The 27,259-nt window shown below is 37.9% G+C and overlaps 1 protein-coding gene across 2 annotated transcripts; it reads right to left on the bottom strand.

The window, feature by feature from the left end:
- Positions 1 to 250: 250 nt before the first annotated feature.
- kcnip1b (Kv channel interacting protein 1 b) lies at positions 251 to 26,464 on the bottom strand. 2 transcript variants are annotated; one of them, XM_028032124.1, is made up of 9 exons: positions 26,306 to 26,464; positions 25,634 to 25,881; positions 6,422 to 6,546; positions 6,253 to 6,322; positions 6,078 to 6,148; positions 4,849 to 4,956; positions 4,661 to 4,765; positions 4,054 to 4,116; positions 251 to 3,235 (listed from the first exon to the last, which is right to left on the bottom strand). In XM_028032124.1, exons 2-9 carry the CDS (start codon positions 25,719 to 25,721, stop codon positions 3,188 to 3,190), a joined length of 678 nt encoding a protein of 225 aa, XP_027887925.1. In that variant the 5' UTR covers positions 25,722 to 25,881; positions 26,306 to 26,464; the 3' UTR covers positions 251 to 3,187. The 2 variants fall into 2 exon arrangements, with proteins under 2 accessions (XP_027887925.1, XP_027887926.1); XM_028032125.1 differs by lacking the exons at positions 25,634 to 25,881; positions 26,306 to 26,464 and adding an exon at positions 14,041 to 14,327.
- Positions 26,465 to 27,259: the final 795 nt, after the last annotated feature.

Raw genomic sequence — 27,259 nt, 5'->3', positions numbered from 1 at the left:
ATATTGGTTTCCTCTGGTCATAAATGTGACTTGACAGACATCCATTTCTCTGACTCATGTTTCAAAGTGGCAAAGACAACTCAGTCAACTGGATGTGTGCTAATCTCCTTAAGTAAGGAAATAAACAGCAGCTTGAAAAAACTGGAACTGGAAGAAGGGCACATGTTATCTTTCCACCACACACATGAAGGAGGGTGTTAAGTGTGGTAATATAATTTCTTACTCTTACAGAGCTGGAGCAGCGGGTGGCAAGTCTCCATAACAACCATTTATTTTAAGGCGTTTGTACACATCTTTGTTTGGAGTGTTCAGAACTCTGGAGGACGCTATAGCTCAAGCTAAATCAGCTGCTACTTGTGAGTGCACAAATTTTAATATTCGGAGAAAAGTCTTATTTCTAAAATGTATCTGGGCTTTATTTTGGACACATCCTAGTTACTGTAAATGCAGAGTTCTCTGTGTGGTGTTCATCATTTATTCATTTATGCAGTGAGTTTTGCAGAACGTTGCATATTCCCTTGTCCAACACAATGATGTGAATAGTTTGAATATTTTATGATATCTAGCTTACGCAAAGTAAAGTAAAATACAACAATCAAATAATTTAAATATTTATTTTATGGCTTTAAATGAATCTTCTGTTAATATGATACAGCAACTGTTTCAACAAAGGATACTGTACAGCGGGGGAGGGGTTGTCACACAGATGAAGCACACTCTAAAGAACCGCTCCACTGACTTTAAAAAGCAAATGGTTAATATTTCAGTGATTAAAATACTGTAGGCCTGTGAGTTTTCTATTATCTTTCAAATACTGAAAAACTCACAGAAAGCAACAATCGATGTTCTGTTCTGTTTGTACTTTAGGTGTAAAATCGTTGTTTTGGTCAGTGTCACGTGTTCATTATGTCAGGACATATCATTTCAAAGCTGATATTAAATCTGACTTCTGACAACCTTCACCCTTCTATACTTAGCAAAATGAGCTATCCACTACCATCTAAATGCTGGCCTCTGCATTAATATCAGAGGATAGCACAGATGTTTTGAGGTTAGGTTATTTTAAAGGTAAAATCTGTCCTCTGATCTGCAAAAGATACCTCTTCTGGAGTCTTTTAAGCAGTGTAAATTCAGGTAAAATGGTCCAAGAGGCTGAAGCTAATAGCTACTCCAAAACGGCCCAAGACTAAAGTGGGCCGTCATAAACAACTCCAATCTCAAAAACATCATGGTGGTTTATCTGACAGATATAGTCTGAACCTCTAAACATTGCCATATTTCTATTGGGTAAGTATTAAGAGTTAAATAGATAGTTTTTTAAAATACATTAAACTAAGCTAGGAGGCAGTGTGACACTGATGTATGTGAAACACATGCTGAGAGCCAAACATGTCAGCGTTTTCACTCAGAGTAAATATAAAAAAGTAAGGCTGTTTTGAAATCAGTCAAATATTTTTCACTTAAACTGCTATAATATTTTTGCTTTTTATGGTGCTTTACCAAACTCTGACTGGACAATACATGATTCGGAAAGGAAGATCACTGGTGCCGTACAGCGTCCATCCTCCTTTGCCTGTATAAATAAGAATCTGTTTCTTGGGAAATGCAGCCCAGTCCAAACATGACAAAGGTTTAAAGGTTTGTAAGATTGTGTTCCCCTGGCCTATGAAGTTTTTGAGATTGGATAAAATATTTTGATGTTTTTGGTTTTACAAATCTATAAGGCAGTAAAAGTCAATTGGTCCAACACCCTCCAACCTGGATTATTATTAAAGAAAGTTGCCAACTAACTTCCACATAGTAGATAAAACTCTAATATTCTTCATGAAATATAGATTTGTAAATCTGCTTCAATCCTAAAGACGATATAGTAATTTGTTGTGAATGCTTTCTTACATTACATGGATATTTAACTGAAAGTATGCAGTCATTTAGAGTAGAAATGCAGAAAGGACCTTTGTAAAGATTTCTATTCAGTGTTAAACTGCAGGCAGTTTAAAGCTCATGCTCTGTCCAGAAAACCAAGTTTATTCATAAGTACATGCTATGATAATGAGGATTGTTGGCAACACACCAAAACCTAGGCTACTTGTGTTTCTTTGGTAAATAACTCTTGCATCAGTTTAATTGCGACGAGGATTAAAATACTTCTCACTATGACATTTATGAAAACTGGAGTATGTAGAAGGATATAGGACTAGCCGTTAGCTTTAGCCTCAGGGGAAATGCTACTACTCACTCGACAAAAGTGTCAAAAGAGTTATCTTCAGCAGCTGAAATATTAAGAGCACATGACTATTTTATCGCAACTTAACTTTGAAAATCCCAAACTATTGCTTAAATAATGTAATCCCTGGAAATTCCATATATTTCTTTGCTTTGCTTTGCTTTGACTTGACCTCATAAAAATGCTATCAATTAAAAGTCATACACATTAGATTTTTTTTGACAACATGAAGTCTTTTGAAATACAAAAGACAGGCAACTGACACAGCATGTAAGGTCTATATAATTTACTACCTTAAACGTCTGAGCTCTCTAATGCAGGCGTTTCACAGAACAACAACAAGCAAAAGACAGAGAGGTCTGAGCAGCAGCCAAGTCAACACAAATGTAGTAGCATCACTAAATTCAGAGACTTGCAAATTAAATTTTTAAATCCTTCCAACCACTGGATGTATGAGTCAATAAATGCGGATGTACTTATGGCAAACGTTTGAGGAAAAAATTGACAAGTATCAGGAAGTAAGACATTTTTTTCCCCTCAAACACATGCAAGTAAGTCTGGATAGAAAAAAGCAAACAACACATGGCAAAAAATGAAAAATAGGTCCACCTCTGGAAGGCATGTTTCTTCAAAGGTCAAAGCATCCTTTCAATGTCGGAGCATCTTTATCTATAAACGGCCAATCTGTTTGACGGAGCTCAACGCCTGTCACATTAATCACTTTGCTGTGTGGCCAAACGCAGCGGGAAGGCTGAGGGCATTCCACTCCAGTCCCCTCATTAGTGTCATCACAGGAAGCTCTGGCTGCATCCAGAGCTCAGCTGGCGAGAGCAGAAACAGGAGGATAGACTGGATGTACGGCACATGTGCACTCCAACACACATACACACACACGCCCACACACACACACACAAAGCCCTCTGGTTTGCCATGCTCCTGTCTTCTTCGTTTCAAGCCGTCCTACATCACGTTTTCAAACAGCTGCATGGATCTCATCATGTTTTCATCCTGCAGGGAGATAGAAGGCGGATAAATGAGTTTTACCGTCAGCACTGCTTTAAGAACTAGAGTAGATGACTACTGTGTGTTGAGTAACTGATAGGAAAACATTTACAAATATATGACATACTGTAAGTTGACAAAGCAAGGCCACTTAAGCGACGGTTAAGTCTGTCTTGGATAACAACCTGGATTGATTTTATTGTAATCCTCTACATCAAACAGCTCCTGATTTGGGTTCTTATAGAAGTTATCTTTACATTAAGCTGCTTGTTTAATTTTTTCTACAGGTTTTCTTTAAGCATTTAAGCACAGTAATGTTTAATGTAAAAAAAAGGTTAAAAAGAAAACACATTTTGTCTTTTACATGTTCTTAAAAATGTTGTGGGTGTTGGATTGTGTTTTTTTAACCCTCGTTCGTTGTGCCACTTCTCCGACATAAGAGTTTTTACTGACACACTTATGTGTATAAAGTCATTCTTCCATTCAATGTTCTTTTTCTTTTCTTTTCTTTTTTTTTAGCAAACATCTCAATTAGTTTTATTTCCTAAACTAAACTATAATTTGCTGAGCCAAAATACTGGCTCAGCAAATTATTGGAACTTTGACACACACACAAAAAATTTTAAAAACTGGGCATTTATACCAGCATACATAGAACTGCTGAAAAATTGATCTTTCCCATAAAGCCGTGCAATATATAATTATCAGAAAAATACAAATTCAAACTGAAAAGACAATATAAGCAGAGATGACAGGATAGGTTACATTATGCATTTACTTATTGTTCTTAAGCATATGCCACACAGATGTTGGAAAATGCGTACCTCTTGGCAGGCAATAATAAACTCTTCCATAGTCACCACTCCATCTTTGTTCTTATCCATCTTCTGTAGGAAAGTAAAGGGTAATTAGGGGTAATTTAAGGTTGCATTGAAGTTTGCTGACAGTGTAACGAAATGCAAAGACTAAGCAAAGAATAAAGAATGTGTGCAGGTGGTTCCAGACTACTGTCAAGCACTGCAAAATCTCATCCAGAAGCCTTGTTGAATAAGCAGCTTAAAAATAGGTTTATGAGTCCAGTTCCTCCCTCTAGAACACTGGACGTCCACAAATGTCTTTTCTCATGGCTACGTCAGGCTGACAAGCTGTTTTTCTTTTTCAGCATAGAGACTCTTGTTGAACTTGGTCTTTGTTTATTCTCCTCTGATTTGTGCCACATTCAGCCTTAGAAAAGATGTACTCATGCAGTTTAAACAAAATGAGCTATTTATTTCAGTCATTCAACAGCAAGTTTTGGCAGAAGGAAGATCATTAAAACTGTTTTTTTTCTTCATTGTGAAAGAGTTAGTTTTAGCTAAAAGTCTTGCCTTGTTCAGTGAGTCTAGTAACAACTTGCCTCTTTTATGTTGCTGATGTATGTTGGAAACAAACCTGAAAAAAGGCATCCACATGCTGCTGTGGGACATCTCCCTTTAAAGCAGGGTAGGTGTACTTGCCCATCATGTCGTAAATGGCTCTTACAATCTCCGTCATTTCCTGCGTGAACACAATTCAAGCCGTGTAGAGAGAAACATTTTAAATTATAATATAGCCACAATGCTCAAGTAGCGAGGTCTCACCTCTCTGTTTATGTATCCATCTCTGTTGATGTCATAAAGATGAAACGTCCACTCCAGCTTTTCCCTCAGGGTTCCTCTCAGCAGAATGGATAAGCCCACCACAAAGTCCTGCCAGCAGGACAAGCAGAAACAGCAATAAGGCACAAAAACGTTATTTTTTACCAGTTTTGTAGGGTGTCTAAGGCTACAGAGGTAAAGTAAGTAGTAAAGCAGTAGTATTTTTTGGATCACAAATTATCTCTACAAAAACTCTCGATGTAAATCAATATTTGGACGATTTTCCTGACAGGTTGCCTTTTCTTCATAATTTTGCTACATTTAAAAAAAAAAAAAGTAAAACCATCGAACTAAATTTTCTTTAACCAAACCCGAATGACTGAAAGATTTGCATATTGTGAGTAAAAAATAAGTGAAAAAGGTTTCATCGCAAGCAAGCTAAAAAGGTTAGTGATGTATCTCAGACTTATTAAGAGATCAGATTAAATTTTTCATTCCTTTATTTAATCAGGTAAACCCCATTGAGATCTAGATCTCATTTTCAAGAGGGACCTGAAACAAATTTCACTCCCCGTCGGGGAATCGAACCCCAGTCTCCCGGGGTTCACACTCTATGTTACAATCTTACAAGAGGCTATCCAGTTTGACAAACATGAACCACTAGATGGCACTATAATTTTGAGTAGTTTATCTCATGTCATTTCGGAAAGTCTCAAAACTTTGTACCAACATTCAGGGTAATTCAGGGTTATTATTATTATTATTGGACAATTTCTGTATCTTTTGTTTTGGATGGGATTTTGCCAAGGTAGCTGTACGACATATTCTCTGTTTGAAATTCAAGGAAACTAAAGACCATTAAGATGCTCAATACAGACTGAATACGAGGAGTTGGGAAATAACAGAAGAAAGGTATTTCTTATAAACTACTTTTCAACATAATGAGAAACTTTTCATTCGGTTAAAATGAATTTATAAGCCCAAATGCTTCCTCTTGAACTGTTTTGTTTATGTACCTCCAACTGTATTGACCATTTTGTTAATATTTTTAAAGTGTTCAGTCTGAATACTAACAGGAAAACTGTTAGTTCTGGGTTTGTTCTTGAGGTACAAACAAAGCCATTCGACCAGTAATGTATAGGGAAGGAAATGTGTGGAGGGACATGTGCCGTGATGGAGTTGTTACAAAGGACATTATCACATATTATAACTGCTTTCAGTTGTAGTTTTACCTTAAATTTGATGGATCCATTGTTTGTTGTGTCAAAAGCGTTGAAAAGATAATGTGCGTACATGCTTGCATCTGCAAAAACAACCACAAAATCAATGTTTAAGCATACAGTACATAAAAACCAACACCGAAGAGAAATGAAATGGAAAAAAAAAGCAGTGTCAACAACTTTTTACCTCCATGAGGGAAAAACTGTGCATAAATGTGCTTGAAGGTCTCCTCATTTACGACTCCACTGGGACATTCCTTTGGAGGAAAATAATATTTAATAATAATGTCAGTTGGAGTTTTGCCTGGAAGGATATATTATGTATCAAAGCAAAGTGATCTGATGTGTGTAAATACATTCTTAAATCCGCGATAGAGGATCTGCAGCTCCTGCTTGGAGAAGTTAGTTTGGGCTTCCAGTTGCTCGAGACCCTCTGGCCTGTGACACACCATGGTCATCTCAAGCTCATCATCTGCTTTATCTGCAGCAAAATGAAAAAAAAAATAAAAAAAAACAAACAAAAAAACCCCCCACAAAGATATTAATTACTCTCAAAACCTGTGCCCTGCTTATTAAACATATGGTCCTCTGAAAAAAATTAAAGCTTTTCAGACACTCAAAATAAGAAAAACTGAGACTGTGAAGTTGGTAGAAAACATCATAAATCTGATTACGCTGCAGAAAATCGTGTTTACAGAGGTAGAGGGAAGCAGAACAGGGAGGAAAAAAAAAATAAAAATGAAGGATTCAAGAAGAGCTGCTTGCACATGAATAAACCGATTGCTCCCACAGGAGTTGAAGCGTTTTATTGATGGGAACGCGGTGCTCAGTATCGGGTGCGCCGGAGATGGATGGTGGTTAATGATGTGAGGAGATGCCGGTGCTGCGGGGTCCTGTTTGTCACTGTCGCGCTGTCTGGACACAGGTCAGCGCTCACAGCCAAAACATGGTGCAACGGGCATCTCAGATGAGTTCACAAGGGTGAGCAAATATCCAGAAGGAAACACCCACTGGCAGATGCAGATCCGCTGAGAAAGTGGTGAGGGCAATAAATCTCGGCAGCACAGTTTTCACTGGATTGTGGTTGCACAGTGCAGAAATAAAGAAATATTAGATGTTCTTGAATAAACAACGGCAATTATACTCACAGTACTTCAAATCTGAATTGAGGCAGAGCTATGAATTCAACTGGTTTAGTCAAAGCATCAGGTTGATGCCTTCCACACTTATTCGCATTTCTTGTAAAGATGCGAAAAAACCCTTTAGAAATGATCTTACAGACAATTTCAACCTTTAAATGGAGGACATGTTGAATGGGGAAAAATACCACATGAAAGGTATTTGCTTTTCTCCATGTCACCTATAAATTCATCTATCATGCATATTTTGGTCTGTATGAAGAAGCTTGAGTAACCCATTAAAAAAAATAAACCTAGCTTTATCAAAGGAACATGCAAAAGTCATGCAAAAAGCCCCATGCTTCAGATTGAATCCAGAGCCTCCCTAATGCAAGGCAGCAGTTCTAACAACTTCAAAATGCCTTTAATTACATGGGATGATGGAAACGACCAATAAGGGCAGATCTATGTTCATATTTGTAATTTAGGAAGTGGCAAAACAAAAACAGCTAGCTGTCCAAAGTGGGTCACATCTACAGTCAGAGCAATTATTAAAAAGTTTAAAACAACTGGACCGGCCTCTCGCTCCTACTTTTAAAATATAAACATGTAGATTTTTGCTAAATGCTACTGGGACTTTAAATCCCAGTAGCTGTATGAAAGTAGGACTACATTTTATGGCAACAGGTTTGGTATGGGACAAAAATATTGGATTATTTAAAACCTCACCTCATTCCCACTGTTATATACAGCATGTATGGTGTAGGAGGATCGAGAAAGAATAGGTTTCTTACTCAAAGAACTGTATTTGAGTAAATTTCATCATTAGGTTTTTAAAAATACCAGGGGATTTGAAAATAAAAATGGAGTGCAGTGTGTTAGAAAACAGAAAACTGGTTCTCGGTGGGTCTTTTTCCCCAATGATAGTATTTATGTCGTGTACATTCTCCAATGAACCAAAATATATAATCAGATAAACACAGAAGTAATTTATTAGACCCAAATTAAACTTTCTTCCATGGCCATCTCAATCCCCCCAACGTAAATTCGATAAACAAACCTTCCTATAAACAACCTTTGAGAGAGAAGAGAGCATGAGAAAGCATACATAAATTTGGATGAACGAATGAACAATAATGAGGGATATCAATGGGGCAGTGATTTTATATATAGATAAAAAAAAAACATAAATTTGAATGTAAATTTTCCCCCACACTGAATAAATGTGCTTAAATGTTTGCCCTTCCTAAAATGTTTCAAAATGAAATCATAATGATGGGACAAAATATCAGTTCCTCGCAACCCGAAGACTCCCTCAGCTATACCGTCCTAGAGCTTCTTGTTGTCATAGGGATTGCATTTCAATGCAGCTTGCACCTTTGCCTCTATTATGACTGACTGTTCGATCTCACAACACAACAAAACAACAAAGGTGTCGACGCACCTATGAACCGGCTGTCAGGGAAGCTTTGATTTACGGCAGATGAAGCAGATGAAATGTAACGGGGGTGTGAGAAAGAAACAGGAAACAGAGGTACTGATTAGAGGGCGGCTGCAGCACTACGCTGGTGAGAGAAGACAGGCGGAGGGTGAGGGATAAAAGATGAGGAGTCAGGGAGAACAACACATGCTGGAATAGGAAACAGGACGTGTTTGACAAGAGTAAAGATGTTTATTAAACGACAAAAAATAAGGCACTGATTTCAGAAAAAAAACCCTGCCCAGGGAGGCGCCTAACAGCAGATCAGATCATCTTCTCCATCTTCTCCTGTTTAATAGTGCAAAATGCAAGCAGAGAGATTATGTTAACATTTTCCCAACATTAACTGTGTTGATTTCCAAAAAGGGATTTTTAAAATATATTAACGGTAAAACAGCTGCTTGATACATGAAGCCTCATCAGCCTCCACTGGGACGGAAGCGCTATATGCTGGCAGGATGATGATAATTAGAGGTGGATATCAATTCTGTTATGTTGTTAATGGCACACCCTGCTGTGATTTCAGGATTTCAGAATGGCAGCATAATTTTTTCCAGAACTGTGCAAATATTTCCCACGTTTAGTCACCATCTTCGAGTCAGAAAGAGACAAACATTTTAAGGGCCACGAGATGAAACAATATAACTTTGATTGAAGTTAAAAGGAAGCAGAAATTAAAACTTGAAAAAGCATTTGAGTAAGATGTTCGGAGAAATAAATGGACTCCATTTATTTTCAACACCAAGTGAGAGAATATCAACAAGAGCGACTTTAGCTTACAACTCAAGCTGACGGCACATCAGCAAAACCTCCTGTGTCAAACAATACAGCATATGTAGCTGATCACCTACATATGGATCATTCACATTTCTGGCATATTTTGGTTAAAAATTTAATCTCACTTGAGAACTCCTCTGAAAACTTTCATAACCGCCTATTTTAGTGGTACAAATTACAAATATACCCTTATATTTCCAGCTATGTTCAACAGACAAATCTGTGAATAGGTGAATCAGCAAATCTGAACCACAAATTGTACAATAATTTTTTATTGTACAATTTGCTTCATGAGAATGCTACTTGGTTAATAAATTGATGAGCAGGAAAAATAAAATAATTCACTATAAAATACTTTAGTAGATTTAGCATTTGCAAAAAAGCAAAAAGAACTTTCTACAGTAGATGCTAAGAGTGTGTTTAGGACCTGATAATGTTTTCATAAACTCATCCATTTAATCATTGATACCTGAACCAAACCACCTTCTGCTCTTTGAACCAAGCACAGACTGAAGTCAGCTACTGAAAAAGTGTCAAAATAAAGTAGGTTTAGACACAGGAGGCAGCAGGACTGACTGTGCTACCATAACAAACATTGTTCCAGCCTCCTTGTTATTGACTTTAGCCTTCCAGTTATTGCCAGCAATCGCTCATTTTCAACTGCACTGCAATATACCCTGAGCTGGTATCCCAACATGGAGTCATTCCTGAGCCAGCATGCGGAATCAACTTCTGTAGTTAATTTTTAAGAGAATGAAGTAAGACAAATATCATGTCTAAACCTAATCAACTCTTCAAAATATATATTGCTGCCACTTTTTCTGCTTTTTAATCTTTGGATTTGACTTGTAGGACATTGTCTTTTGTTGCCCATAACATGGCTTCTTGGCTTTATCTGGACTTTTATTTTTTGCTTCATTTGGTGATGTTTTATTGTATGCCCTAGTTCCTGTTATTTACAATCTCTCTCGCAAAATTTAAAGGGTTCATGCATTCATTTAGTTCAATGCAAGCAATATTGAACCTTATGTTTTAGGTTGCTGATTATGTGTAAGTTGTCTAGAACATCATAGTACTGTTTGCACTTCATCCTGGTTGCCTCTGCCTTCATGGCTAAAGTTGTTGCTGATATTTTAACCTCATTTAGCCCATTATTATGGTGTGAAATTACACTCTGTGACAGGCTTTCCTAATCCAAAATATTCTCATATTAATGATTGCAAATCTTAAGATGATCACAGAGATAGAAGGTAAGAAGAACAAAGAATTTTTTTTATATATTGCAATGTGTAACATTCTTATTTTGAATATATTTGTACAAGCATATGTAGCAATATTCAGTTTATAAAAATAAGCACTCCACTGGGAAGAATATTTGTTCCAGGATTGTTAAACAAGGAAACTTGTCAAAGCCGAGGGAAAAGGAAAACACTGTTGGCTCTACAGTTAGCACGGATAGCTTGAGTTAGCAGCCAGACTACATGACTAGTTCTCATGCATATAGAATCTAGGGATGTAACGATACAATAATCTCACGATACGATCCACGATACAATATGTATCATGATATTTGGCAAACAATACAATTCGATACGATTCGATGCACTTTTACGATTTTCTGAAAGATTTTAAAAGCACAGAGTGATTTTAGTGACATTTTGTCTTCCATAGACTTGGATTTAATCAACTGAAAACTGATTAAAAGCACCAACTACACAATACCTGACTGATTGGACAGAGGCTAACAGTCTACAGCTGGACAAAATGAATCAAAGATGCAGTGAGAAAATTTATTTCTTTGATGAATGAATTTAATTCATGTGGATTTGACACAAAACTCAAAGTTTTTACAGTGATCCAGGAGCTGAGTGGGGAGATTATTAGACTATGTAGACTCTAAATATGCAAATGATTCCCCTTATGTTTTTCTTTTGAACATACTGTGGCTGCGTTTTGGAGTAAAAAACAAGTATTTTGGACTATAGGGAAAAGGTTTTTCTACCTTGGCTCCCGGAGTTAGCCGTGGCTGTAAGCTGTTTACTACTAGCTGCTGGGGGAGTGGCTCTGCCTCACCCCGTAGTGATCGACTCCTTGCAGCTGCGCAGCGCCATCATTCCCCTGCTTGGATCTCTGAGTAGCTGCCTCTCAAACTGCCAGGATCTCATCGTATTCTCAGTCTCTGATACTCTTTGTCAGTTGCTAATAAGAATGATCGATCCGCCATCGTCATCATGGCAATCCTCACTGCGCCCAGACTGCGGCTGCGGGTTTCCCCTCTTCGTTTTCCAGCTCAAAACAGAGCGCCACTGCATGCTGTGTGTTCATTCTTCAGGTAATCCTTTATATACAGAACAGAAACCACTAAGCTAAGAACATATCAGGAAGTGGATGCCACCAGTCGCTCCGATACCCAAACTTTGCATTAAGTTTGCGATCTCACAGCTTTTGCCGCTACTCTTTCACGCTTACTTGCGCAACTTTACTTCGTTTCTTAGCAACAAAACACAGCCCATCGTTATTTATTGAAGATTTGAGATTTCCAAAAACAAAAGAATCTGATGTTGCGTTTCGGGTTTTACGTTTGGAAGCTCATTCCCTTTCACATAACCGGAAAAGCCGGTTTTTGACATTTCTTTGACATTCGGAAAAATATGGTTTACTTATTTTAGCATAACTCGGTTTTACTTGGCAGATGAATGCAGATCTTGATATTGAATAAATCAGTTACACACTCTTTAAACATTCCTCCTGTAAAGTACACGACAATAACTGTCTGAGCCAATTGGCTTGTACAAACACAACTTGAACAGCATTAACTTGAAGAAACTTTTTAGGGCCAAATGACATATTGTGATGAGAAAATAAATTGTAGACAGAGTGGGAATAATGTTTTGAGATCTACGTTACATTTCTATAGTTAATCCCACACGGTTCAGTTACACAGACAAATGTTTGACTAGTGTTGTGGTAGCATAATGTAGGCTGTACTAATGGCAAAGTTGCTAAAACGGGATCACTAATGCCCACTGGCAACGGCAGCAACTTTGGAATCTCATGGAATTGCAATGTCTAGCTGTAATGCCTGAAGAATTTAGAGTTTCTGTAAACTAAGGTTGTCACAGAGAGCTTTTTTATTTTTGGGTAGGAGCCCGGCTTGTTAGGTCTCCATGCCACTGCTCTCCTGACTAATAAATCACCACATATGTTTCTTGTTTTATGAGTTCATATAAAAACGGCAAATTATTACTTTTTGCCTTGGGTGTCAAAAATGCTGCGCATTGATGCCCTTAATCAACACTCCATAAATTAGATAATTTCTTGACATCAACTTTTGGATATGTTCTCAGGTCCCTATTTTTTTTTACATTTGCAGTTTTTCTGCCTATTTCTCCAATTTTGGACATGTAAAATAATAATAAGAGCAGAATTAAAAAAGAAAAAGTTGTAAAAATGGTAATGTACGTCCTTTAAATTAGTTAAATAACTTCCTTTAAAAGTGTTTCAAATGTTCTGTTGCTAAATATCTGCCCTGATTATTAACAGTACATTTTTTTATTATTTTCTTTTTTTTTTTTTTTTTACAAATTGTGTTCTGATTTCTGGCAAATTTAATACCACAGATGTATCCACCAGTTGGACTAAATGTAGACCGGCTTTATTCGTGTCAAGTGAGACAAACATCCGTCTGTGCCCTGTTTCCTACATTGGCTATTTCTCATGCGGGGGATTGAAGTCTTATCTGTCTAATCTTATCTCCCACAACTCGGTAAAAGCGGACACGACACACTTTTTTAAACTGAGTACTTTAGTCAGAGAAACAACCTGATCTGGTGTGCAAGAATGTTTTTGGAGATCTCAAAACAGGATAAAATGACATCATAAAACAAAACCCTCTTCTTGTGAGGTTTCTCATTTGCTTTTGCTCTCAATGCCCTTCTAATCCCCCCCTTATTTTAACCTAGATCGGCTCTGCGAGCGTCATTGTTGGTGGGGCTTCTGTGTTTGCACTCTCCTTTGTGCCTTTTTACAACCCAGTCTCCATGACAACTGGCTTCTCAAGCATAAGGCCAGGAAGAGGTACGATATGTGAGCTGCCTGTTAATTTGCACGCCTGAACTCTCATTTGCTCCGTGGCGCGTTTCTCGTTCGCTCGCACACACTCGCTGACACGTTTGACTGGCAGGAACACACGCAGAATCACAGAGTCAGGGAGGGGGCGTGAGTGTGTGTGTGTGTGTGTGTGTTCTGCTTGTCAAGGACATCTCGGCATCCTGTAGACTCATCAGCACCGTCATTACCACAACTCTACATCAGTCAAAGACTTCAATCACTTTAACCGTTGCACTTCTGCAGCCAGTGTTACTCCCTGACTACACCTGTTTCTTTAAACAAATAATCGTATTACACATGCTTTCCTGTGCAAAACACATGAAAATTAAATCCAATTGTTCAACATTTTTACATAAACATAGGTAAGCGGTTTTGCTGACACACAACTATGTCCAGTCTCACAGCAATTCAAGCAAACACACATTAAACCAACGTGCCTAAAATGACTTCTAGGCATCTCATAGTGTCTCTCAGATAAGTCTTGACGTACCTCTTGATGGTCTTCTCTGTTTGGTTTGCATGGTCAAAGTGCCCACCACTGCTCCCATGTTGTCACTGTGAAAACCTGCTTAGCCAAAAAGCCCCCTCAGAGTTATCAGTCCACTATATTTTATCAGCTTGTCGTCCTGTCTCTGGCTTCCTCCACAGGTTTGCTTTCTCTCACTCTCCCTCTCTCTCAGGGCTTTTACCCCACTCTCGCGTCTCCTCAGAAGCTTTCACTTCTGCCTCCGGTTTGAGCGGACTCTCTTGATTTTTCTGTTGCCCCCCCTCCCCACACTTCTGCCTCCATCCCTCTACCCCACTCTTCACCAACGAGCTCGCTCCAGCCGTTCTACGCCCCTCCCTCTGTGCTGTGCTTTCACTCCACTCATCTGTCAGGCTTGCACCCCCTCCTCCCTCCTTTTTCATGTTTTCTTTCCAGGCTGCATCTTCATGCACTCGTCTCATTGCAAAGCGATGAACTCCCAGATAACGCCAGCTGACAGGAGAGAAGTTGGTGTTTGAAAACCCCCGTCACTTTTGCTTTTATTAATTCCTTTTACCTGTCCGATCTTTTTTTTTTCTGATGGTAATGATACCTGAATGTTTTTGTTTTGTTTTGTTTTCCTTCTGAAAAGCTGCACACTCAAACTCTGATATTAAGGCTGACTTCCATTCAGTGCTGGCTAAAGTTGACACTTTGCTCCATAAAGCACACAGTTAACCCTAATGAGGTTGCAGATACATGGTTTCTGTGTAGACTCACTTTTGTAAGTTCAGGAACTAATTATAGGTAGACAGTTGGTCTGAACAAGTAAACTAATCAACTTTAAAATAAAAATACTTGCTTCCTTTTATAACCGTTGGTTAAGAAAAGTACATAGAAAACCATTTATGTAAACAAATGTTCAGAAGTCACACATTTCAACTGGTAAAATGTTTATTTAAACCTTTTCTGCTGTCATTTTGTTTTATTTTTTGCTCATTAGATTTAAATGTTTCATGTCTTCAAACTAACCTTATTATCCGACAAAAACAACAAGAGGAAGTACAAAATGTATACTTGAAATGATTTCAAATGAGCATACAGCCATTCAAACCAATAAGGACCTGAATGAAAAAGTAATTGCCCTGTTAACCTAATATGTAGCTTTGCCACCCTCCGCAGCAACAACTGACATAAAGCACATTTGCATTACGAAATTGTATTTTTTTTTTTTACACCACTGGAAAAGCTTTGGCTAGGTAATCGAAGAGTTTATCAGCCAAATTCAAATCCAGACTTTGGTGGAGTGGCTGGTGTGTTTCAACTTTATTGGGATGAATAAACCAACTACATGTGAGTTTAAGATCAAGTACCAAGAACTGAATCTTCTTCAGGGTTTCTCGTTGAAAATAAGGTTCAGAATTTTATAGACAAGTCGTTCAGGTCTTGAAGCAGTAAAGGAACCCCAAATCATTCATGTTTAACACAGAATCTTCTTATGAGATTCTGTGTTCATTTTATACCACATATATCAGGACTTACAAGTTTCTTTTATTAATTAATTTATTTATTTTATTCCTCTTTTGTCAGCCTAGAAAACATTTACAACAGAAGATTTCAGGATCATTAAAATATTTTTTGGCAAATGTGAGATGGGCCTTGGCGTTCAGTGTAGTTAGCAGTGGTTTTCAGGTTGGAATTTTCCCATGTTGCCACTTTTGCTTTGTCTCTTTCTTATCGTTGATTCTTGAACCCTGACCTCTACTGACGCAAGTGACACCTGCTGTGATTTCGCTGATGTTCTGGCTTTTTGCTTGACCTCTTAAGTCTCCAGTGTGCTCTTGCAGTATGTTTGGTATGCTGGCCAATCCCTAGAGGTTCCTCCACTGTTCCATGTTTTTTTTTTTTCCCCATTTGTAGATAATAGTTCTCACGGTGGTTTACTGGAGTCCGAACGCCTTAGAAATGCCTTTGCAAAACTTTAAACACCTGACCGAAGTAAAATGTTTTGTTCTTGAACTCCCTGAAGTAGCTGCATAAAAAAAAAAAAAAAATTGAGAAAACGTCACTTTGTTAGAAAGTGACAGTTTGTTGATTCTGCGGGTGGGGTAGTAATTAAACCTGGGCGGGACTGGTAAAACGATCAATGTAATCACTCAAAACGCAACTCATAAACTTAACAGCCTCTCTGGTCTCTGCTGGACGCCACACTCGATGAGTCTCAATTCGATTATATTCCAGTAATGAACTTTAATTGTTATTGAAGGTTACATAAACCTAAGACGCTATGTTAAAATTGGAACAGTTTTATTGCTTTTTATATGTTAACCATCATTAATATCAGACAGTTGCTACATGGATGGCAGAGTATCCTTGCTCTGTTTGGACAATAGCATAACCTTCTCCTCAGGTACTGTATTCACTCAGAACCATTTTGTTTAAGGAACGCGAAGCTGCATGAACACACACAGGCTGGGATGACAGTTCATTGCAGGACTGAGACACACTACCCAGCACATGCACATTTATGTATCAAAAAACATTATAGCGTTGTATAATTTAGTACCATGTACCATACAATAAATCGTTAGCACTCATTTGATAATACAAACACCAACATTTGAATAGACATTTTAGGGTTGCTGTTTGGACACAAGTGAAAGCCAAGGCTCAATGTGGAACAGGGAAAAAAAACAAAAGACTTCTTAAATATTCCAAATACTGCGGACTGGGAATGTTACAGCCCTGCAGTGTTTCTTTGTGTGTGTTTTTGAGGATGAGTGGATGCCAGTGTGTGGGTGTCGGGGATGGCTTAAAGAGAAAAGAAAAATTCTTGGTGAAAAAAATGTATGCAGGGCAGTTTTTTTCCAATGGTGTTGTTATGTTTTATCATATTTTTGTTGAAGAGCAGAAAAGAAGGACTACTGGTGCTAGATTAAAATTTAAGGCTTAACCTTTTCGTCACTATTCCTTTAAAGGAAATGATTACGCTGATGTTTGCAGTTGTTTGAGTGGTTTTATTGGGGCCATCCCTTTGATTACCGAGGTGGAGCTGAGGCACAAACTTAACACGTCTGCATCAATTAAATATAAAGGTATTCATTATTCAGATATATATGGCTCTCCCACAGTTATATAACATCTTTTGCAGTTTTTTTTTGCCATTCAAAAATAAAATAGGCTGTCTCTCTTTTCATTCGTCCTTTATTAACAGCTACAACTACATGTAAAAATTACATACATTTTCAGCTGAATATTCATTATATTTCCTTAAAGGGAAAATGACAAATGATCATAAAATATATTGATTTTTAAACAAAATTACTCTTTTTGCTATAAGAGAATTGCAGAGGCTCAAACAGGAAAAAAAAAAGTTTTTTGAGAAGTTATTGTTTTCTAAGTGTTTGCTTAATACTTTATTCTGGTATTACATGTTTTTTTTTTTTTGGAAGATTTTTTATTATTTTATAGCATTGTATGTTCAAAAACACAACACGGCTGCAAATTTGATTCCAACCTACATGGTACGTTAAAATCTCTGACTGCTAATGCAAAGGGTAGCTTAACATTACATCTTTAGAATCATGTAATAACCTAATAGATGAAGGTTTGGAAATTAATTCACCTCCAAGAGTATTTATAGCTCTTGGAGGTATAAATACCTCCAATATGTGACAAAAAGTTGCATCTGCAACTTCTCTTTTTTTACATTTTCTCATACAATGGTCCCAAGAACCACAGCTACCTGCAAAAAGCTAAAATCTGCAAATACCTGAGAACCCCTCTAAAAATGTTTATATCTGCCCGTTTCAAAAGTTCAAACACAAATGTACATAATAGGCCATAAAGCGAAACAATCTTCCCACTACTTTGCCCCTTCTCCTGACTTGAAACTGCAAATGGGATTGGCTATTGCTTTCTTTAAACTACATGTTTCAGGACGGGATCCACAAGGTATTATTTTTATAAACCTCAACAGGCCTAATTAAGCGACTTCTAAAGAAGTGAGATGCATTTGATATTATTTAGAAGTAACTGAGAAAAAGGGCTAAAGACAAATAAATTCCACACTTTTCTCATTTGTAAAAATCCAGAACCATTTATGCTTTTCATACCACTTCTCAGTTATGCAATATCTTGTGTTAGACTATTACATAAAGTCCTAATAAAACACATGAAGGTGTTAATCACACTGGGGCTTGTAGGTTGTAATGAGACAGAATATATATATATAAAATATCTAAAGGATTTTCTGACGCGTAGTAAATCGTCACAGTGTTTGAATTATGCTTGGAGTAGTTTGATCTGTTCCCCCAATTTACGATCAAGCAGTGCAATTAATGCATGTTTATATCCACGACAAACAGCAGCAAGAACAAATTTAAGATGCAATAAAGATCCAGACACCAGCTGACTATTAATTAGCACAACTAACCTCATTGCACTTTAAAAAAGACGCGCTGTGAATGTTGCCTCAGGTTCGGACGTGTCTAAGGAGAGCAGCTCCAAAAGTGGTAAAAATGTTTTATGCCCTCCTTTGGTAACAGCTCTGCTAATTTAAAGAGATTTACAGATGCTACTGCCTTCTTTAAAGATGTCAGGTCTTACAGTGTCACGGGGAAACAGGCCTCCAATACTTCTTCCATGTTTTTTCATTACCTTCTCCATCTGTCAAAGCTTAGGACAAAGTTGTCAGTACAGCTGAACTCCCTCACTGCTATTTACATAAGAGATATTGGTGTTAGCTTGCAGCAGCACTGAAGGTTTAATTAATTGTTTAAAAACAAAGTTGTGAAACTCATTAAAATCCATTTTTTTTCATTTTTATTATTGATAATTGTGATGGAGGAGTGCATTGTATCTTCACATTCCTTAGACCTTGTGGAAAGCCTTTACAAAAGAGCTGCAAAGTTTGTGCTGTCATATTAAACCCTATTGATTAAAAATCTTTGCTCACACAAGTTTTATTTTTTTAGGACAATGGATGTCTATTTCCTGAACTGAAAATTACATAAATAAACTATTTACTCAAAGAACAAAGAGTAAATTCTGGTAGATCCTATTACTTTAAGGTGCTGTTCTTGTCTTTTTTTGAGCTTTTTTTAAAAAATATTTCATCTTCTGTGTAGTTGTTGATTTGTTGTGTGGACCTCGGGAAATACAGAAAACATGAGAGTATACACATCTCATCACGCTGCAGTGTGACAGGCTGCAAAATGCTCCAGATACCACACATCTGTCCAGTGGATCACTCTGGCTTACTTAGAATAATCTACGCTTAATTCCCCCTCTGCACGTATCTCTATGTGGGTCATTGTGTCTCTCCATTGGTTCTGTAGAATAAAATAGCTGAATAAAATATTACAAAAAAATAAATAAATAAAAATGTTGTTTTACTTTCAGGGTTTTAGTGAAGGATCTGATTTTCAGTTAGAGAAAGAGTTTCTGTTATGTAATGTTAGTTAATGAACAACAGATGGCAGCAGAATCCACCAACTGGAGATGAACCAACGTCAAAATAAATATACAAATGAGCAAGAATCTGCCAGAGACAATCCCCCCCCCCCCAAAAAAAAACACTCATGCCAAACATACAAGTAGTATGAGGTACTACACATAACCCAACAGTCACCATTCTGTGTGTGCAACAACTACACAAAGAGAATTGTTTAACTTAAACAATAAGAAAGAAAACCTGGAGCTAAAGCAAAAATTCTGAAACACAGACACAGAGAGGATGCATCTGCAAGAGATATAAATAAATCTTGGAGAGGTTGGTTACATAAAAGCATGTAGTGAGGTGATGTAAAAAATTAAAAGCAAAGTTGCACGTTGTTGGCTGCAATCCACTGCTGTAACAGCCAAGTGGAGTGAAAAAACTAGTAAAAAAAGAGTCTTTCTGGGGGTGGACAGAGTAAGGGCTGGTGAGGCTGCTGTAGAGTTTGGTCGACACAGATCCCACCGCTGATGGGTTTGTGTCGTACATCAGAATCCGTCCACACAAATTTAAAAGTACGCACTTAAAAATATTATTTCTAACTCTTTTTCATCTGGTGAGCCCAGCATGGGCTGGCAAGTGTGTCACGTTCATTTTTATGATTTTCTCTGAACTATTCTGAAAAATCCAAATTTTGTATCAGCTAAGACTAGTGGTGTTGCCAAAGAGTGTGGATTTCTACGTGATTCCAGCATGTTTGCCAAAAGTTATTTCACTTAACCGGGGAATGAGAACATGAGGCAGCAGGTGGTGCGTGGGTGAAGGGAGGAAAAGATGTCACATGAATATATTAAAAGGAAGAAAAAAAAATACTTCTTTTAAGAGCTAATGATTTTTGCAGTTATTAATAAAAAATACATGTCACCCTATTCATGTAGCTTACTGTCACTGTTAATGACTAAAATGTGGGTTAACAGTTGCAGGGTTCAAAGAAATTCACTTCCTTTGAATGTGCCGTTACAGTCAAATCCTTCTCATTTTACTAGATCAATGGGACTTAGAACATCACTGCAAAGTAGTCAGGAAAGGACACAAACACTGCTACATGAAGAATTTGCCCCTTTACAAACTTCTTCTTCTTCTTCTTCAGGTCACACTGAAATGTTTTGGATCAGTAAACAAATGTTAAGTACAAAGGCAGTTTAATTTCAAAAGGCTGTGTTCAAATCCAAATTTTGTCAACTAGAGAAAAAAAAAAAAAAAAACTTGTCCCAAAGTGAAAATGTGTCTCTTGTTGGCTTAGAGAGAACGAATAAACCCATCAATCAGACCAAGTCTTTTGGAAAATCACACTCGATACTGGCGGGGGTTGATGAAGCACTCATCCTTAAATGCCCCGCTCAAACCAAATTGCCCCTCTGGTGCGGGTAAACTCCAGAGAAAAATTTAGTTTAACCAAGTTGTGATGCCAGGGGACGATGTAAGGACTCCTGCGAGCTAATAAACGACAAGAGCGAACATTTTGATTTGTCTACTTACAATTTCAGCATAACTTGAACTTGAAAATTACTGCGAGGAAATAACATGGCGGATTCACCAAACCGATTAGCCGCAAGTCCATGATCTTGTTTAGCAGTTCCACAGAAAATGCTGTGATGTAATGGACAAGAAAATGTAATAGACCATAGAGAAAAATTGACAGACTGAAAAAAATGATCCAAAAAGATTGTAAAGATGTCTACGCAGCACCGGGAGAGAACAAATGTAATTTTTTGGCACTCCTGGACATCTAAAGTAAACCAAAAAATGTATTTAAGGGCTACAAAAGTGGAGTACTCTGTGAGGTGGAAGCTCGGAAGAATTTGTTTTCCATTTGTGTGAAACGTAAGTAAAATTTCGCTTTGGCCACTTAGCATAAAAGATCAAAAATAATTAGTCTGAATCAAATCTGAGGAACTTTAGAACTGTTTGATTTGACAAAAAAGTGCCACCATTGCAGGTAAGTTATGCTCTATTTGAAACACACTGATTATTATCAGTAAGGCACATTTTAAGGTGCATCCATGAATTAATCTGATGTTAGGAACTCAAATCACATTTAAAGAGCCTTAAATATGGAGGGATTTTGTTTTTGGAGGGAACCAGCTTTCACTCTTCCAGTCCAATGACAGGGTTTTCATAAAAGAAATTTCAATTTTGAATGGACTTTTGCTTATATGAGCAAAAGTTTTTGCTCAAAAACATTTGACACTGGAGTACAAATCGCAGCATATCTCCTGGAAGATAACAATAACAATGCGTGCCAAGTCAGATTCAGGCCTAAGGCATATCATCAGCCTCTGCTCTGGAAAGCTCAGCTTGCCGTCTAAAGGTCTAAAGATAAATATTCATGATGGGGAAGCAGGGCTTCTTTTTAAAAAAAAAAAAACAAAAAAAAAACTGAGAGACAAAGATCACAGTTCATGCAAGAACAAAAGAAAAAAAAGAAAAATTACACACCATGGATGCAATCATGTTTAACTAGACATTATAGCTCTGAAAACTGAATAGAATGCTGTTGTGTGTTGTGTGTGCAGTTTTCTTGTTTCCTCCCATGCATATGTAACCATGTGCTGTTGCTCCATTGCAGTCCGTAGAGATGAAGCTGTGCGACGTTAAAGTGAGAGCAGGCAAAGGAGCATCAACCCTAAATTTACAAAAGCCCCAATAAAAAACGCAGCGAGGTTTCAAGCCTGCATGAATCATTCAATTTAGAATACGAATATCTATCAGGTAAACATTTATCACAGTGCCTTGCAAAACTATTCACATCCCTTTAATCTTTAGCAGGTTTTTTTTTTTTTTTACCTTACAACCTCATCCTTCTATGTATTTGATTCCAGAAGTCCAAGTAGTAAGTTTAGTCTAGCTGTCTGTAGTGGATTCACAAAAGAAATGCAGCTGCTTGGAGTTTAAAGGAACGTTTAGGTTATAACAGTTAGAGATCTTCCAGAACTCTTCAGCCAAGTGGATCATGGTAACTCTGGAGGAGCTGCAGACATAACAGCTCGCTCAGGTAGGGGAAATTTGCTGTTTGGGCGACTATTAGTTAGGCACTCTGCAAATTTAACTTAAATGTTTCTTACTACAGTAAGACAATACTTTCGGGACGAATTCAAAAGGTTGAAGAAGAGTCTGAAGCTAGATGTGACTTTGTTGAACTTCCATGGCCACGTGAATTATGTCTGGAGCCTAATGAACACTGAACATCGTCCTGAACACATTTTCAGTACTGTGAAACTTGGTGTTGGGATTTTAATCTTCAACAGTGGATCAGGAAAGCTGGTCTGAGTTCAAATCAGAGCAAGACTTAACATTTGATGTTCACAAATGCTTGCCATCCAATCTGACTGACCTCAAATCATTTCTCAAAGAAGTGTGACAAAAAAAAGTCAGTCTTTAGGTGTTTAATATTGGTTGAGACATACCACAACAAATATAGAGCTATAACTGTAGCAGAGGTGGTTCTGAAAATGACAGATGCCAAAGCTCTGAATAAAAATGCATGCCGCACTTTTCAGATTTTTGTTCTGACAAAACTTAAGAAGAACCCTGTAATGTGTTTCTTCCACTTCCCAGTCCTGTACTGCCTTGTGTTGGTTTAAATCACAATAAATACATTAAATTTCATTGCTATGAGACACATTTCAAAAGTTACCACAGATGCCAGACCAACTTTTGCATATAGGAATCTACATTTCTAGAACTGGCCTGAGGACACACTGTGATTTGATTAAGTCTTTATCAGAGAGATATTGACTCAGCTTTAGAGCTTTACATTTTTGACTAAGGTGTGAATTTCTCTGATATCAGGGTTCCTGTTGAATACTTTTTTATATGTTCTCATAATTTTGAAAATTGATACTGTTAAGCCAGAACTATGCTATACTTAAATAGTTCAACTGTACACATAATCATTATACATAGTATCCAATATGTATGTATATTTATTAATGAATAGAATGCTGCTGTTTTAACCAAAACCAATAATTGTATCACTATGGGATAAAATAATTGACCATTTTTTTTGCCCACTTTGTTACTATTTGTGTATTCTTAGTTTTGGTAAAAGCACTTCATTAGCGCTGGAATATTTAATAATGCAGCAGCATAATGAAAGGCTCCCTTTGCTCCTCAGTGCACAAGTTACCTTTATTCCAGAGGAGGTCGATCGCGCGCTGAAACCACAATGCACAAAACAGTACTAAGCGCTGAAACAGAGATACAGCATCACGGCAGTAGATGTTCAATACAACTGGTACTCTGTTTCATCAGCTATTCGTGCTTAAAGAACCGAGACAGGATTACTGGCAAATAAAAACAGAACATCTTTCTGCAAGCTTCATTTTTTTTTTTTTTTTTTTTAATCTTTGCTATTTTGGATTCCATTCCGTTTCATTTAATTACTCAGTTCCAGCAGTGATGATTAAGCTCCTTAACGCAAATCCAGGTCTGGAATTGGCTCGGCGTATGTGAAGCCGCTTCACTCACATAAAACCCTGAAGGTGTGAGGAGGCTGTAGTCTTGCAGAAAAGTGAAGTACTTTTTTCTTTTCATCATTTTTAAAAAAATGTAATTTCTGCATCAAAAATCTAATGTCATGGTTGACAATGCAAATCCAGTTTGCGAACATTACAGTCAACTCATTTGTTTTTTGCAGGAAGCGTCCTATCAGAACCAAGTTCCATTCAACGCACACCGCTATTGTTTATATGTGGAATAATCCCCCAGGCGAAGCTGGTTTTAATTATGCACTGCCTGCAGATTTGGAGTGATTTAATATGCCATGCATTTGCATAGGCTGAATTTAAAAGTCAGGTTGGAACAAACAGTCTTCCCCTGAAAGCGGGCAGAGCAGCATGACTCTCTGACTCATCATTTATGTTTTTTTCCCAATGACACTGAAAGCAACTTTTAACTACGGGATGAGATGTCACAGGAAGAAAGGGGCCGTAGCTTTTAGAGTACATCACGACTTTTGCCTCAGGGACGCACGCTAATGTGACCTAGCTGTTTGGCCTGCGAAATTGTGCAGCAGACATCTAAAAGACGGATCTCAGGGAGAAACATTTTGGTGGGTATAGAGCTGGACATTTCACATACTAAAGTTGCTGCATGGCAAGTAGAAGAAAGTTAATAATGAGTAACTTCATTTGCAATCTGTACATATTTTTAAGGATCATAGCCTGAGTTGGAGTAATTTGTGGGTTTTTGCTTCATTTTTGCTTTTTCTCTCAAAGCACCTCAAATTCTCAGTTTTATCTTGATTACTACTTATCATATTCAGATGGCATAAGTAATCCATAATCTGAAAGTAGAGGGAAAATGATGTATGGTTTTGAAACTTTTCATTGTGAAGATTCATAATTGTGCATTTGTATTCAGCCCCTCTGAGTAAACACTCGACCTTTCCCTGCTGGTATGCTGCCAAGTATTTTCTCAGTTTTCTGCACCTAAATTTGTCAATGTGAAGATTTTTTGCTTAATTTCTTTTTTTGCAAAGCACCAAGCTCAGTCAAACTGGAAGGACGTCATTCCTGGACATCAACTTTCAACTCAACTTTCAGGGCATGAGCTCACCACTAGCTTGGACAGCCTGAACATTTTTTGTAAGTTTGGCCAAAAAGTTTGAGCAAAGCTTTCTGTGGGCTATGCAAAGCAAACAATTAGGTAAGATGCAATCCTGCACTTTATACTCTTATAAATGACACGTGAAACATTTTAAAGTAATATAGTAATATGAATTGTCTTAGTAATTTGACATTTGAGCACCTAAACGTTGTGTTGTGTTCCAGTAGTTGCTTCAGCTAACCTTTGTCTCACACTGTAAACACTGATCTCAACTGAATCACAGTTTTAATTTTCAGAATCATCCTGCTAAAAGGTGATACGAAACAGATGCTATTAGAAGACACCCACAGCTGTTGAGGAATAACAGCTTCTAGTGTGGTAAACTGGTCACAAGCCTCCACCAGCACCATAAGATAAACCAGGTCCAAACTGTCAACTGGTAGAAAGTGGCTTAATAAAAGCAAGAGTGACACCAGATGCTGCTAATAGATAGAAGACCACTGAATAAGACGGCCTGCATACACAAAACATTGAGAAATTTGGAAGTGCATAAGCCAAAAGCCCCCATACCTTTAGTGAGGGTTCCTGAGACCAGTCTCTGCAGGGACTGAATTAGCTTTTGCACCCCCTGCCTGCAGCGGCTGGTACAGCCAGCCATTGTGGGGGTTGAGGCAGGGGCGGACAGGGCGGGTTTACACCAAGGTATCTGAAGATGTCAAAAATGACCCCGCCGTAATGTGGCACGCGACCTCTGCTGCAAGAAGAACCAGTGTCAGGGAATCGTGGGATCATCAGGTGGGGTCAAGGGATGAGATGTCCTTTTGGAAAGAAACAGAAATATAATTTTTTTTTTTCCCACAGAATAAGGTTATTAATAGCAACTGTAAAACATCCTGGTAGCCTGCTTAGCTTCAATCGACTGTCGCACTCATAAAATACAAGAATTACACATGACACACTCATGCACCTGCACGCACACAGTGTGTGGTAAACTTTACAGACAGCTAAACAAACCAATATTATAGTTGCCAAAAAAGATTCAAAAATAACTCTGAAATGGCAACTGAAGCACAAACATTCGAACAAACATGAAACAAAATGCAAAAGGAGTAAATTGTTGCAGCAGAAACCAAAGCTAAGGAGTAGTAAAATATTTAAAGAAACTCCAAAAGCAGAACATGCAGAACCTCAAAGTTTGTTTGCCAGGAGACAGAAACAGTCATCCCATCCGGTTTTACTCACCTTGCCAGCCTCCTCTTCTTGTCTTCTGTTCTAAAAACCTTTTGTCCCACTTCCCCCCCGTGCAGCTGTTATTTCCATGTGAGGATTTCCCCTGAACTGCAGAGGCAGCCCTGCAGGCTGTGAAGGAGCTCTGCGCTGGTGCTCTGAGCAGAACTAAACTGCATAAAGCGCCAGCAGCCACCACCGTACCCTCCCCCTCCCCCTCCCCTCCCTCCTTGGTGGTCCCTCCTCCCTCCTTGCATTTCTGCTCCCTTGCTTTCAGTCTGGTTGAGGCTCCTTGAGTCTTTTTTAAAGTGCAAACGCAGCTACAAACGCAGCTACACGATCCGGTAAACAGTCTGGGTAAAGATCGGCATTTTATGTGGTAAGACCGGAGGTTTATAGCTTGTGAAGCATAAAAGGTAAACTTATTTTTAATTTTCTTTTACATGTAATAGCTTCAAAACATTGACTAGATTGCAATAAATAGTACAAATTACATGTTTGAGCACTAATAATAATAAAAAACATAATCTTTGTTTAAATAACCATTTGAAAAATCAATAAGAATCTTGAAACATTTTTTTTTTGTCAGTTTGGTGACAAACAAAGAGGCTATCATCCTTGAAGCAGTACCAAAGTCCCACTTGAGGTGGAACACAACAGTCTACTCAGTGTCGAAGTCACTCTTAAAACAGATTATGTAAGTCTGCAGTGTGCTTTTTGGAGACAGAGCTTTTTATTTCTCACTCCAGTGAACTGGGGAAACGCTCTGGGAAAGCATGACGCAGTGCTGCCTCTGTCCATTTCCTCCCCCCTCATCTTGTCTATATTTAATGCTTATAGATTCTATTTATCCGCTCACAGCCACTCTTTCTGTTTCAGGAGGCCTCAGTCTGGCAGTGTTTTCACCCTGAATATCAGGCAGTAAAAAATGGATACACACACACACACAAAAGAAACAAAGTAAAGAAT

This window comes from Xiphophorus couchianus, chromosome 11 (assembly GCF_001444195.1).
Source record: "Xiphophorus couchianus chromosome 11, X_couchianus-1.0, whole genome shotgun sequence".
NCBI classification, from domain to species: domain Eukaryota; kingdom Metazoa; phylum Chordata; class Actinopteri; order Cyprinodontiformes; family Poeciliidae; genus Xiphophorus; species Xiphophorus couchianus.
Note: the sequence above shows the minus strand (reverse complement) of the source record. Positions and strands in the feature narration are given on the sequence as shown.